The following is a 12,816-nucleotide window of genomic DNA, read 5'->3' on the forward strand; positions in this document are numbered from 1 at the left end:
CCCATTTGAACTTTTCTAACCTCAATTTCCAGCTGCCAGATCTTATGCCATCGCTGCTGGATTCCCTGTCCATTTGATGCACTGTCATCACACAGACACAGACCCCAGTCCTTCCAGCTCCTTCCCTCCTGCAGCAATTCCCTTGAGCTGTCTGGTTTTGAGGCAGGTTTTCCAGCCCTCGGACTGATCCAAAATGCTCTGCAAACCGCGAAACTGAGAACAGGCTGTGACGGATCAGCTGTGATTTCACCAGGGCTGGCTGCAGTTGCCACCCCTCTGACCCCTCCTTTCTATCTGTATGGATCACGCTAGGATTTTCAGCCAGAAAATGGCACTCGTAATACCCCTTTTGCTTGTCCAACTACATCAACTCACGTCCTCTTCAGCTGCTATGTCCCACAGCCCGGCTCAGGTGTTTGGGGGAGCATCCTTGCCCTGGGATGTGCCACATTGCTGGGCTAGGAGGAATCGGTTCCTCAGTGACTCAGAAAGGAATAAATCGCCATCGATTTTTCAGCCAGACCTACTGGTGGGATCCAGTGTGCAGGAGCAGGGACACACGGAAGATGCAATGAGCTTGGCTGGTCTCAGCTGCACAGCACCAGACTCTCAGTCCAGCACCACCCTTGCCCCCGTGCCAGGTGTGTGGGGCAGGACAGGAGCAGGGCTCCGCGCCCCAAACGCCACCTCTGCCTTGCGGGTGCCCCGGCGAGGTCACACGGGTGACGGGGACACCCCAGTTGCAGGACAACGCCTCTCTCCTCCCCCCCGACTCACTTCACCCTCACAGCCGTGCCTGAGAACCGCGAATCCATTCCCGCGGAGGAGGGTAGTAACCACGCCTCCTCCCCGCCGCTGACCAATCACACCGCGCGGAGCGGGGGGGCGGAGCAGATCGTCGGTCGCCCCGCCCGGTGGCTGTTCCCCGGCGGCCGCCGCACTGGGCCGGAGTCCGCCGGGCGCCGCGCTCTGCCCGGGCGCAGCGGGGCCGCTGCCAGCCATGTCCCAGCCCAGAGGTAGGACCGGGACCGGGGTCGGGACCGGGGTCGGGGTCGGGGTCGGGGTCGGGCGTGGGGCGATGCTCCGGGTCGGGTGTTCCGGGTCGTGTGCGGGGGAAGCGGGTTTGCGGCCGGGTTTAAGCCGCGCCGTCGGGTCTGGCGTAACCCGCGGGGACGGGGTTGTTGCCCAAGAGGCCGGGCGTGGGCTCCCCGCTGCCCGCCGGTCGGGGCTTCCTCTGCCTCGGCACCGAGTGCTTCCCCCGGGCTGGGCTCGGCCGAGGGCCGCGCTGCTCCCCGCTGCAGCCCCGCACCGCCGACCGGGGCCGGCCTCCCGCCTCCCCCCGAGGTGCGGGGTGCGTGTGCTGCGGGAGGGGGGACAGGGAGCAACGCGGGCGCGGCGATGCTCTCTTGGCGTGGGGAACGATAAAAACACTCAAGTTTCATCCTTTGCTGCCGTGGGGTCTTCCCTGTCAAAGAAACCCACCCGTGGCGGCGCAGCAAGTGTCGTGGCCGAGCACAGAGCAGCGCTCGTCGAGCAAAGCCCTAGTCTCAGCCTAACGAGGTGGGAAGGGTGGAGGCGAGGGTCCCGGGGTCCCCTCGTGGTTTGTTTTGGTGGTCGAGGAACGGCTGCGATGCAACTCGGTGTCGGCGTGTGCCCGGAGCGCCACAGAGGAGTTTCCCATTGTCTTGGCCGTACGCAGCTGGCAAACGTGACCGTGTGTCACGGGTGTTATTTATAGACCATTGGCCGTGACTAAGGTGGCCGCCTGGTCGCTGGCCCAAGGTGAGCACCGGCTGGCAGGCATCGGCCTGGGATGACACCGCCGGCGTGCCGGGGTTGAGGAAGATGGGGAAATGGCTTCGCTGGTGTCTCGGTGCTCCCAGGAGCCGGTTGCATCAGCGCTGAGAGCTCAGGCTGGACGGAGGAGGGAGCACACGGAGTACAGTTGCTGCCTCTCTCTTATCACCGGAATAAAATTTGAGGGATATTCCTGGTGCGGGGGTGATGCACTGGAAACTTGAAGTCAGGAGCCATGTGAGCAGATGAACGCACCTCGGCGTGACTTTTTTTTTCCCCCTCCATTTTAAATGATCCATGTCTTAACCGGAGGGAATGTGGACCTGAGTTTCCTGTTTGCTGTGTAAGCAGGGTGTGAATCAGCAGTGATTTACGGTGCTGCTGAGCGGAGCTGCTGACTCACAGGTAGGAGCACATGCCTCCAGCTGCCGGCCCCCGTTGAAAGAGATCAACCAGGCTTCTTAAAAAGGCTCTCACTGGGACACCTGAGCCCAGACCTCTTGCTCGGCTCGTGGGCGGTGTGTGGATGTGTGGATGGAGGGAAGAGGTGAGCCTGGCTGAGGGACTGCTCCTGCCCTGTGGGAAATGAGGCCCAAGCTGGGCCCGGGAGGGTTTGGGGGGAAGCAGTCTGGCTGTCAGCGGAAGGTGATGCCTGTGGGAGCACCTGGCAGCGTGGCGCTTACCTCGGAGGAAGTTTGGAACCCTTCTGTGTCTGCAGGTTTCTGGTTGCACAGGGCTGGTGGTTGTGATGAACTGGTTCATTCATACAATTACACCTAATATCTGTTGCTGGAGGTGTCATGCATGTGCCGAGTGCGCCCGGTCTCTGCTGGCACCAGCAGCTCCGGGTCCCCAAATGACTTGAGCTCCTTTGCCTCCGTTGGGGCAGAATTCAGCATGGGAATAGATCCTGAGCATGTGTAATGCATCTCCCTCTTCAAAACCCTCTCCTCTCGTCGTGCTAGCCATCCACTGTGCCTCTCCTTGGTTTTGCTTCTGCCTCAGCAGTGCCGGCCCTCCGAGTGGGTTTGCTGGCTGCACGCTGCATCGTAGGGTTGCTTGTAGGTCTGAGTGTGTGCACCTGCTGCTAGGACTGCGGACGCCGCTGGCAGCGCTTGCGGCAGCTCCTTCCGCCTCTCCTTTTAGGCAGCCTGGATTTAAGCTAAACTTCCCTAATTTTCCTTAGGGAAATTCAGTGAGCGGTCTCGGGTTGCTTTCTTTTCTTGGGCTTGAATGGATCATGGCAGTAAATGGAGGGTGCTGCACTGAAGCTCTTGGGTTGGCTGTTCCCGTGACAGATGTGTACCAAAACTCGCCTGCCATCATTTTGGCTTAGTCACGGGGTTGTATCCTGCCTCAGGAGTTTTTGGGGATGCGCGTGGCTGGCCGTGACACGCGCGATAGGAATGGTGCTGGGCGAGAGCTTTGCCTCGCTCTGCGCTAAACATAGCTTGTGAGATAAACACCTTCTGGGGATTACGCGAAGCTTAGGAAGGATTTTGGCTTTCTTCCTCTTCCCATTGCTCGTATCTGCTTGATCCAAATTATCTTGTGGGATCAGGTGTGTGGGAAAACATCATTTGGTTTCCATGTTATCTTGCACTGTCAAGTTTACTAAAATATTCAATAGCTCCCCCTTGTCTCAGGTCAGCAAAGCTCCCTCGAGCCGTGGTGCTGATGGAGGGAATCACATGCAAAGCTCCGGAGCTGCCCGCGTGTCCTTGCAGAGCTTTGCAAGGGACGCAGCCTCTAGCCGCAGGTTGCAACATGTGGCCAGTCCTGATTTTCCAACCAAGTCTGCACCTTTTTCGGTGAAATGGCTGCTGTGAAGGGAGGGGTGTTGTGTCCGAGAGGTTAAAGCAGAAGGGGAGGAAGCTTTGGGGAATTCGCAGCCTTTGGGTGTGTGCACAGACGTGGTCTGGTTTGGTTTGCACCCGTGGTTTGGGTGCAGGGTCTGTGTTAAACTCGGCGTGCACAAATCCAGGCTGCTGCCTCTCCGCTGGGGCTTGAGGCGTTCTGCTGCCTGCATGTGCAGCCCGTGTGAAGGGCCCTGCGCCCATCGCCGTGGCTGTTGGCTGTGACTCGGGTGGCCGCCGGTGCCCGGGAAGACCCTCGTGGCGGGACAGGCAGCAGCGTGCTGGCGGGGGGCGCGTGTCTCCCAAAAATGGGGAGTTTGCTGGAGGAAGCAGCCGTGCAGCTGCGTGGAGGGAAGATGCAGATGGGGTCTGGAGGGAGAAGACCACCTGCTTGGTTTCCCCTGGCCTCACCCAGCGCCAATGCCTGAGTAATTCAAAAAGCAAACCCTTTGCTTTAGGGGGGGCTCTTCCTGTGGGAAGGTAGGTGCTCCTGGGGAGAGGGGGCAGGATCTGGCTGGAGCCAGGCTGTGTTTCTGGGGAGGCTGCCCTCCTTTGACACCGAGGCTTGGAAAAATCAGCAGTGAGAAATGCCAGAACCCGGGGATGAACTGGTACTTGTTCTGGTGGCAGGTCTATTCTGGGTAGGTAAATAAGCGGTGGGGAGGGCTCCCTCCCGTGCCCCGGCCGTGCCCTCCGTGGGAGCACACCACCGTTAGGCAATTCAGTCAGCTGTGAATCCTGTACTGTCTCGTTTGCCATTCACACTTTTCCTGCTGCCACCCCCCCCCCCAAAAAAAGGTAGTCCTGCTGAAAATACCTGTGGGGCTTTGGCTTTGGGCTCCCATCGCCTCTGGGCAGAGCGGCTGCCAGCCTGGTGTCCCCTGGGTGTGTGTGGGCAGGAGGGTGGCAGGGCTGGGAGCTCTGAACCCACAGAGCCAGGTGTTTATTTTAATTCTAGTTGAAGCATCACGGAGCTTGCATCCGATTAATTTTAACAGTCATAGAGAGAGCACGGCGCTTTGCTCCTGCCCTCCTCCTCGTGCTGCTTTCTGCCAGCATAAAGGTGGGCACCTGGAAAATATCATGTTGGGTGTCATAAATATTTAGCCATGCTTCAACAACGTGTTCCCCTCCCTGAAGGGATGCTCCCCTGTTTTTTTTCAGTGGGTAATGCTTCTCCCTGAAGGCTGCTGCTTCTGTTTCCCAGCTCTGGGCTGCAGTCCAGGGCTGAGCCGGAGTTTGCTTTGCCTGCCGTTGTTTGCAAAGGTGGTCGTTGCTGCAGGAAACTCCTCTGTGCTTTGTAGAGCTTCTCTTTGGGCGCCTGAAAATGGGTGCGGGTTTCTGGTCCTGGTGATTTTTGCAACCCAGGAAGCCACTGCTGTGGACTTGGGGCTCTGTGGGTTTTTGGACGGAAGATGGTTTTCACTGGTCTTCATAAGGTGCTGCCCAGGCAGGCTGTTCGCTGGGGAGAGAGCGGGGAGAGGAACTTGCGTTGGCTGGGAGGTGATTTTACTCTACCAACAAAAAGTTTGGGGTTTTACTGGCATGACTCAGGACTGCTTGTGGGTATGTATGGAACTAGATCTACCTACCGCCTCTTTTGCTGACAAAACTCTGTAGTGCAGGTCAAGTGTTAGCCAGGGATTTTGAATGGGGGATAGGGCTGAGAGGGCTTTTTATGGTAGAAACTGGAAGTTCCTGTTTTCTTTTCAGCCTGGGAGATATTCCATCTTCCCACAGCCCCTTATCTGTGTGGGGATGATGCTCCACTGATTTCGTGGAAGCACTGTGAGTCTAAATGTTTGTCACCCCGAGGAATACTGTAATTACTGGGCACAACTGTAGCTATCTCAGATACCACGTTAGCATCTTGTGGGCCCAGCTGGCCTCGGTTTGCAGTGGATCCAGGCCTTTGTTCCATTCTCTGGAGCTGGGACGGGGCTCCCTGCCTGCACCTTTCTCTTTTATCTGCTTTGCTGCCCATGCGGGATGCAGTGGGCTATGGTGTGGCTAAGGGGAAGGGCAGGATTTGGGAGTCTCGTGGTCCCAGCAGGTAGGAGAGGGAGGGAGGAATCACTGCGTAACACTGGGCAAGGTTCTGGACCTGCAGTGCAATGAAGGTGGTGTGAAGGTGGACCCTTTCCAGCATCCTTTCCCCTCACAGTCTTGTGCCGCATTGTGCAAGTGGCTTAATTAATCCACGGGTGTAACACCACAGGGCTCCTTCATGCACTGCCTGCTCCATCGACCTGTTGCAGGAGATGGTGGAGAGCACTTTGGGAGAGCACATCCCTTTCAGGGCCTGGAGGCTGGGGGGCTTTTCTGCGTGGCATGATTGCCCTTGTGTGCTGCTGCATCTACTGCAGGGGGAAGTGGGCTTGAGTCATGGGCTTTAAGGTCAGAAGGGACGATGGCGAGCATCGTGCTCGGCTGGAGGTCAGGACACTGCTTCCAGGAATTACTGCAGCTGGTCCAACAGCTTTTGGGCGAATTAAGCCAGACTGTAAAAGACACCCGATCTTGTTTTTAAAGACATCCAGTGCTGGAGTTTGGTTTCTCCGAAATGTGAGTGTTTCTGAAATGTGAGTGTGACCTCGGGGAGTTGTTCGGTGCGCTGGGGTGTGGTGCAGTGGGATGTCTCTGCCCTGCCCCTGGCTCCCTCGTGTCCCTGGGAGCAATGGCTTTATAGCCCCCCTCGCCAGGAAGCGAAGGAAGGAGGAGGGTGATGGCCTGGCTCTTACCTCCTCCGCTGGGAGCTGGCAGGGTGCGCGAGGGGCTGGGGAGGGAGGCTGGGGAGCTGCACTGTGCTCTGGGAGGTCACTGCTGAACTAGGTCTGTCCCATGCTCTAAGCCTTAATTTCATCTTTTCAAGTGAAATGCCTTTTTTTTTTTTTTTAAAAAAAGAGATAAATTTCCGTTAAAAACATAACTTGAGTGGAAGAGGAGGCAGGATGAGGAGGAGACAAAACTTACCAGAAGTTGTTTGTAGAGCATCCACCCTTCCTCCCCCCACACCACCACCACCACCAAAGAAAAATCTAGTTTTGGAAAGGAAGAAACCTCCAGAGTGCTCGATACAAGTAATTTCCTATCAGAGGCTGCTAACCTTAGCTGTGGTTTGGCACTGGCATCAGCCTAACTGCTTGTATCTGATGAACTTCTCTGAGGATGACGGTGGTGCTTGGACCCTCTCCTCCCTTGGAGCTGCCTGTTGGGCACCAAGCGTCCCTCGTTGCGGGGTGTTTGTATCTTGCCTGTCTCATCTCTTGCCTTGAGAGTGCCTTTTGTACCTTTTTGGGAAACTTAAAAGCAGCTTTTAATGATTCTATTTCATTCCTGTAAAGGTCTCAGATTTCTGGTATGGAATGCATAAAACCCTGCAGCCGGGACGGGGTCATGCCGGCATCTCTTCGGTGGTGCCGAGAGCCGTGTCCCCCCCCTTACTGTCTGCTGGTGGTGGGTGCAGGTGGGACTGACAATGACCTGGTGCAGGGCAGAGGGACAGGAGGGGAAGAAGCTCGTCTGCAGGGCTTGGCAGGTGACAGTCATGTGTCTGACAGATCATAAACACGCAGGGCTGGTTACGTGAATGGGCCAGGGGTGATTTAGGGCAGGATGACGGGGTTATCTAGGGAGTGCCAGCTTGTCTGGGCTGGCCGGTTAGATACTGCTTTGTGGTGCGTGTATATAAATTCCCTCCTAGCCCGGCACTCAGAGGGATGGCTGGTGAAGCAGCCTGCCTGCACTGCAGAAGCTGGCAATGGTGGTTTGGGTGCCGTGCAGCACTGGCCACCTTCATGGGTGTTGATGGCAGCATCCTGACCTGGCTTGCTGGAGGGCCACCCATCCCAAAGCAGCTGGAGCAGATGTTCCCTCCTGCTGCATGCACCTCTCCCTACAGGAGACTGTTTCCTATTAAAGGTAGTGAAGGGCAAATACACTGCGTGGTGGAGGTATTTTTTGTTGTAGGATGGAGATCTTGGTTTACTTGGTGTCAGAGGGACAAAGCTGAGGCTTGAGAGGGAGACGATGGAGCAGCAGAGCGTGCAGCTCTGAGGAGCGGTGAGGATGGATGGTCCCTCTGAGTCAGTCCTGAACGTGTGCCCCATGGTACAGGGGAGTGTGTTGTCCTGAAGGACGTCTTTGCGGCTCGTCACTAAAAATGACGTGGCTTTTCTGAGAGCCAGATGTGCTCACCGTCAAGGCTTTTTAAGAAAGATGCTCTGCATAGTTAAAAATCCCCTGCCGCTGCCGCCCGCTTGGCTTTTCTCCTGATGCGCTGCCAAGTTGCACCTCAGCCAAAGATGAAACGATCTTGTGCTGATACGTTGCTTTGGCGGTTCTTTGTCATCGTCCAAGCACCTTTAAAAGGTGCTTGGGGGTACGTGGCAGACCCAGCACCCATGTGCCTGTTTGTAAAACCCCCGTGCTTGCACCCAGAAAATCCCTGCTGGCACAGGGCAGGAAGCACAAGGTGTTTTCATGCGTGTGCATGTGTGCTTAGCTGGCTTTCGAGGTTTCCCTTGGTCTCCCCACAACTAAAATCATCCACCCTGTGCTGAATCCGTACCCGGCTTGCCCGCGATGCTCCCTGCCAACCACAGTTCCCGTCGGTGAGAGCTCGGTGGTCAGAGGACACAAATGATGTAATGGTGCAGAAAGGAGGATGTGGGCGCTGGGGGAGCGGGAGGTGGGTGGTGATGCTGCCAGGGGACCGGCCCAGACCTGTACCAGCCTCTGTTCTGTGCCCTGGCTTTCCCTCTTTGGCAGTACCCGTTTTCCTTAAGGCTGGAAGCAGCCGCGCGCTGCCTTCAGGCTGCCAAAAAAGGAGGAGGTGGTGGGTGTTTTCAATCTGCTGCTTCTACAGCCCTGTGTGTTAACTCTTCATTAGCATTTGCAGCCCGTTTCCTCCAGGTTTTCAGTTGATCCTTGCTGTTGCTTGGCTGTGAGCATCGCTTGCCTTGAGCATCAGTGGTGAGCACTGGGTGCCAGAGGATGGCCGGCACTGGCGACGGCTGGGGTTGTCCTCTGAGCCGAGGATACCTGCGGGGCTGAGCCGTGGCCGGGCTCTTGTGCTCTGCAGGTGCTGCTCTCTTACCCAAGAGAAGCTATTTGCAGGTATTAATTACACCTGCCCATGCCTGGTTTGTTGAAGGATGTCTGAGTGATGAGAGTAAAGCGGAGGCTGGAGGAGGTGCCTCTAGAAATCGCCATGCAGAAATAGTGGGTGAATAATAATTGAAATTCGTATCAGCCTTGCGTGTGCTTTGCTAAGCTGCTAGAAAACGACTCAGCTTTTCCTCCAGATGCTCTCCTGTACGCGTGGTTTCCTTTTCTGTGTACATTCCAGGTTGCTGCAAGAGTTTACCCTTAATTTTGGATCCACAAAGAATTTCTGGTTCGGTAACTGTGGATTTCCCCGTGGGGTTTTACAGTCACAGCTCATCGAGGGAAACCGTGTGTAACCGTCGCAGGGAAGGGAGCCAGCGTGTGTTTCCCTTTATCTTGAACAGGTTTGACGTTTCACACGTCTCCTTCCAGCCCCTCTCCTTGCCGTTTCGCACGCTGCCCTGCAGAGCACTGCTCCTTTCCCCAAAACGCTGATGTGAGGCTTGCTCTTCAGGGGTAAAGGGGATTTTTTTTTAAAGATATATTATTTCTTGTTTAAATGGAAATGGTTCTTGGAAGCCCTAAGATTGCCCCATGAGAAGCTGCAGGCTGAACGGCACTGAGTCACAGCCTGCGAGCTCATGAGCCGGGACGCGAGCCTGGCTTCCTGGGACAGGGTGACAGCTCTTTAATCTGGCTTTGCTAGGAAAAGCCTGCAATGCTCGCTTCCCCTGAACATTGGAAAAATTGCAGTGCAATAGGTGGATTTGAGAGAGGTAGGCGAGGAGTCAAAAAAGGGGTGGGGGTGGAAATAAAGCCCACCCAAAGGGAAGCAGCGGAGCGAGGCTGTGCCCTTCCTGCCGGTGGCCAAGTGGAAATGCGGTGGTGAAACGCCGCTGGACTGCGGGCACATCGCCTGCCGAGCGCCTGCCCTTTCCGGGCATGAATCAAAACTGCCCTGCGGGTACCGGGCAAATTCGCTGCAAAATAGGTGTTTTCCCCGCGCAGAGCTGTTACTGCCTCAGATAAGAGCCCGTGCGGTGGAGGCGGGAGGGGACAGTGGAGGGCAATGATGGGCAGTGGGGCTGGCAGTGGTTTTCGGTGTGCTGCTGGTCCCATCTTTAATGGGGGGGCAGCGATTTTTAAGCTTTGCAGCAGGGAGTTTGGAGGAACAAAGGAGAAATGTTTGCAGGTGACTCCTGCAAAATGTGGAGCTTAACAAGTATGCTTCTTTTAATGTGCAGATATATATCTCTCTATCTTTCAAAGACAGATATATATATATATCTCTTTAACTTCCTAAACTAATGAGCAGCAGGAGCTGATCTCGTGGACCAGCTGGATGTGGGATGTGTTGTGGGAACATGGACATAATGTGCCCTCTGGGGCAGAGGGGCAGCAATGGAGAGCAGGAGGTACACGGTGCAGGACAGAGGGATGGCGCGGTTAATGCCAGGAAAAGAGGCTGCAGGTCCGGCTCGCTGCGGCTGAGCGTTCCTGGGGGTTTCAGGAGCCACCTCTCCCCTTGCTACGTCAGCCCTTTCTCCCAGCCCCTGTTGAAAGCAGGTCATGGGGACCAAATGGATCACCTGCTGCCTCTCTTGACTTGGGAGCATTGCTAGTGGTTAAGACCAAAGCTTTTCAGCTGGGCAGGGAGGTTTGAGTCTGGTAACAGGCTTACATGGAGATAAGGATGAGCGGTGGCCTGAGGGGAATTGGACAGTCTCCATATTCCCTGGCTGCTCTCAGCCTGCAGTTTTCCTCTGTCTCATCCAAGCCTGGGGAGGCCTCCTGGCTCTCCCTTCACCTTGTGATGGGGTGGAATTTTCTCTCAGAAAAACTCATTGGAGAAACTGGGGGCTCTTACTGGCTGTGTTGGCTCTGCACCAGCTCTTGGGTGTGATGAGCCCTTTGCATTTTGTGTCTTCGGTTCCCCAGAGTGGGGAGGGGACAGGGTGAGAGAGGCAGGGAAAAGGGATGGCACTAAAAATGCACCAAAAAGAGCAAAGAATTGGTGTGGGACAGCAGGAGGAGTAGGGGAGTGTACCACAGCATTCGCCTGCTGCTTTCCATAAGCTGCCAGATCAGCACCCTGCTCCGAAAGAAATGATTGAAGGTTTTCCCTGCTCCTCCACCCCGGAGACACGGTGCTGGGTCACTGCCGGGGATTGGAGGTTTTCCTCTGAAGATGTGCAGGCTTCGTCTACCCGAGCCACGGCAGCATCCCTGGGGCAGCCTGGTGTGGTGGTGAAACTCCTCTCTCCTGAGCCGTGCCTGGGCACCCCCAGGGTTCCTCTGTCTCAGCTGGGGACAGTGCTTTGGCATGGATGCAGTTGGGAAAAAGATGGTAAAAATAGCAAGATGAGCTTGTTGGGCCTGTCAGACATAAATGTGCATCTTGGTTCAGGCAGGCAGAGCGCGGAGTCGGTCCTGCCTGTGCTGTGGCTGGTGATGATGGACAGACCCGTTCTCACCCCCGGGTCCCCCCCAGCTGAGTTTGCAACATCTGCGGTGAGATTACAGACCTAAAGCGTGTGAACAGTGGACGCTTGGTCTCGAGTCACTGGGAAGCAAGAAACACCAGGCTGCAGGATGTCACTGTCCAGGTCCCGGGGGGTAACGTCACTGCGAGCCATCGGAGCAGCTGCCTGCCCCATTCTCCAGCGTGGATGCTGGTCTCAAGGAAATGCTGCCTGAAGTCCCTGGGCCAGGGAAGCACCTGGGTTGGTCTCTTTTTTCTGTCCCTCCCCCGGAGCAGGCGGCTGCGGACATCGAAGCCTTCCTTGGTTGTTTTCCCTTCCATAAATTTAGTTTTCGGAGCAGGTGCCTTCTCTATCTTACATCATTTGCAGAGATGAAATCACTCTGCCCTGCCCAAAATAAATTGGAGGGAGGATGGTAGAAAGCTAATTTAATTTTATTTTATTTTTTAAAGAACTGCATTAGAAGCAGTGAGGAAATACTTTGCTCTCTTGCCAAGTTTACAGAGTTTTGGGGACACCTGGAAGTATTTGAATTGCACCAGTTCAGATAGAAAACGAGTGTCTGACCCTGGAGTTGAGCTACAGCTGACAATTAAAAAGTCAAATGATTCTTTCCTTTCCCAGAAAGAAAAAATAACTAACCATGTGCCTCCTGTCAAGCTGATCTATTCCAAAAACAGTATGAGTTTTCTCTCCCATCAGGAAACTCTCAGCAGCTGGTCACATCAATTCCAGGTTTTATTTTTTCATGGCTTCACCTGTGGGCTGAGAAATGAAAGGGGGGAGCGTTGCTCTGGGGAGGGCCGGGCACCTGCTGGCCTGGCAGGGAGATGGGCACAGGTGATGGTGGTTCTGCCTTTTCCTTGTTCTCTGTTTTTGGGTGGGTTTTGTAGCATGCTCATTGTTTCTCTCTAAGCACCGTCTCCTTTGCCTTCTCCTAACAATTAAGGTGTTGGGGCTGGGATTGCTTCCAGACCTTTGTCTCATGGCGATGTGCCAGGGTCTGCAGCCGAGTCGAGTCGGTGCAGCCCGTGCCGGTCCCACGGGATGGCTCGTAGCCGTGGGTTTCACGCTGGCCGTGCACGCTGCGGGCTGGCTGGGCCCGTGTGCCGTCCAGCTCTGTGGTCCCTGGCAGAGCTGCGTGTTGGGTTAATTACCCATCCCAAGCGTTTTCCCACCGCCCCCCAGGCCACCCTGGGTGGGTCCATGTTGGCATTGCACTGAAGCTGAGCTCTGAGGAGGTGCGGCTTCTGCTACTGCTTTTTTTGGTGAGAAAACCCAGTCGGAGCAATGGATGCAAAGGAGGCAGTCTCCAGCCCTGCAGAGGATGCTTTGCCCGCACCCCGGTTCGGTGCCTGCTCCAAAGAGGTGCCCCTGTGACTGTACCCACCTTCGTGTCGGGGCTTTGCATGAGCTCTGGTGCAAAGCAGCCCAACTCTTGGCATGCGTGTAGTGTGTCCTATAATGGCATAGAGCAAACGCCAGCTAGCTGGTGCTTTTAAGCTTCCTGAAGACAGTCTGGTCTCTGCTCTTGGGGGTTTCTCAGAGGGGAGCCTGTGTGCTCCATCGTC

General features: G+C 55.7%; 1 protein-coding gene across 1 annotated transcript in view; it reads left to right on the plus strand.

The window, feature by feature from the left end:
• Positions 1-901: 901 nt before the first annotated feature.
• Positions 902-12,816, plus strand: part of MAP2K3 (mitogen-activated protein kinase kinase 3) — a 34,003-nt gene continuing 22,088 nt past the window's right edge. The window contains exon 1 of the mRNA XM_064461508.1: positions 902-1,016. Coding sequence (XP_064317578.1) covers positions 1,001-1,016 — 16 coding nt within the window. The 5' untranslated portion in view covers positions 902-1,000. The remainder of the gene's footprint in view (positions 1,017-12,816) is intronic.

Source organism: Phalacrocorax carbo, chromosome 10 (genome assembly GCF_963921805.1).
Source record: "Phalacrocorax carbo chromosome 10, bPhaCar2.1, whole genome shotgun sequence".
Classification (NCBI taxonomy): domain Eukaryota; kingdom Metazoa; phylum Chordata; class Aves; order Suliformes; family Phalacrocoracidae; genus Phalacrocorax; species Phalacrocorax carbo.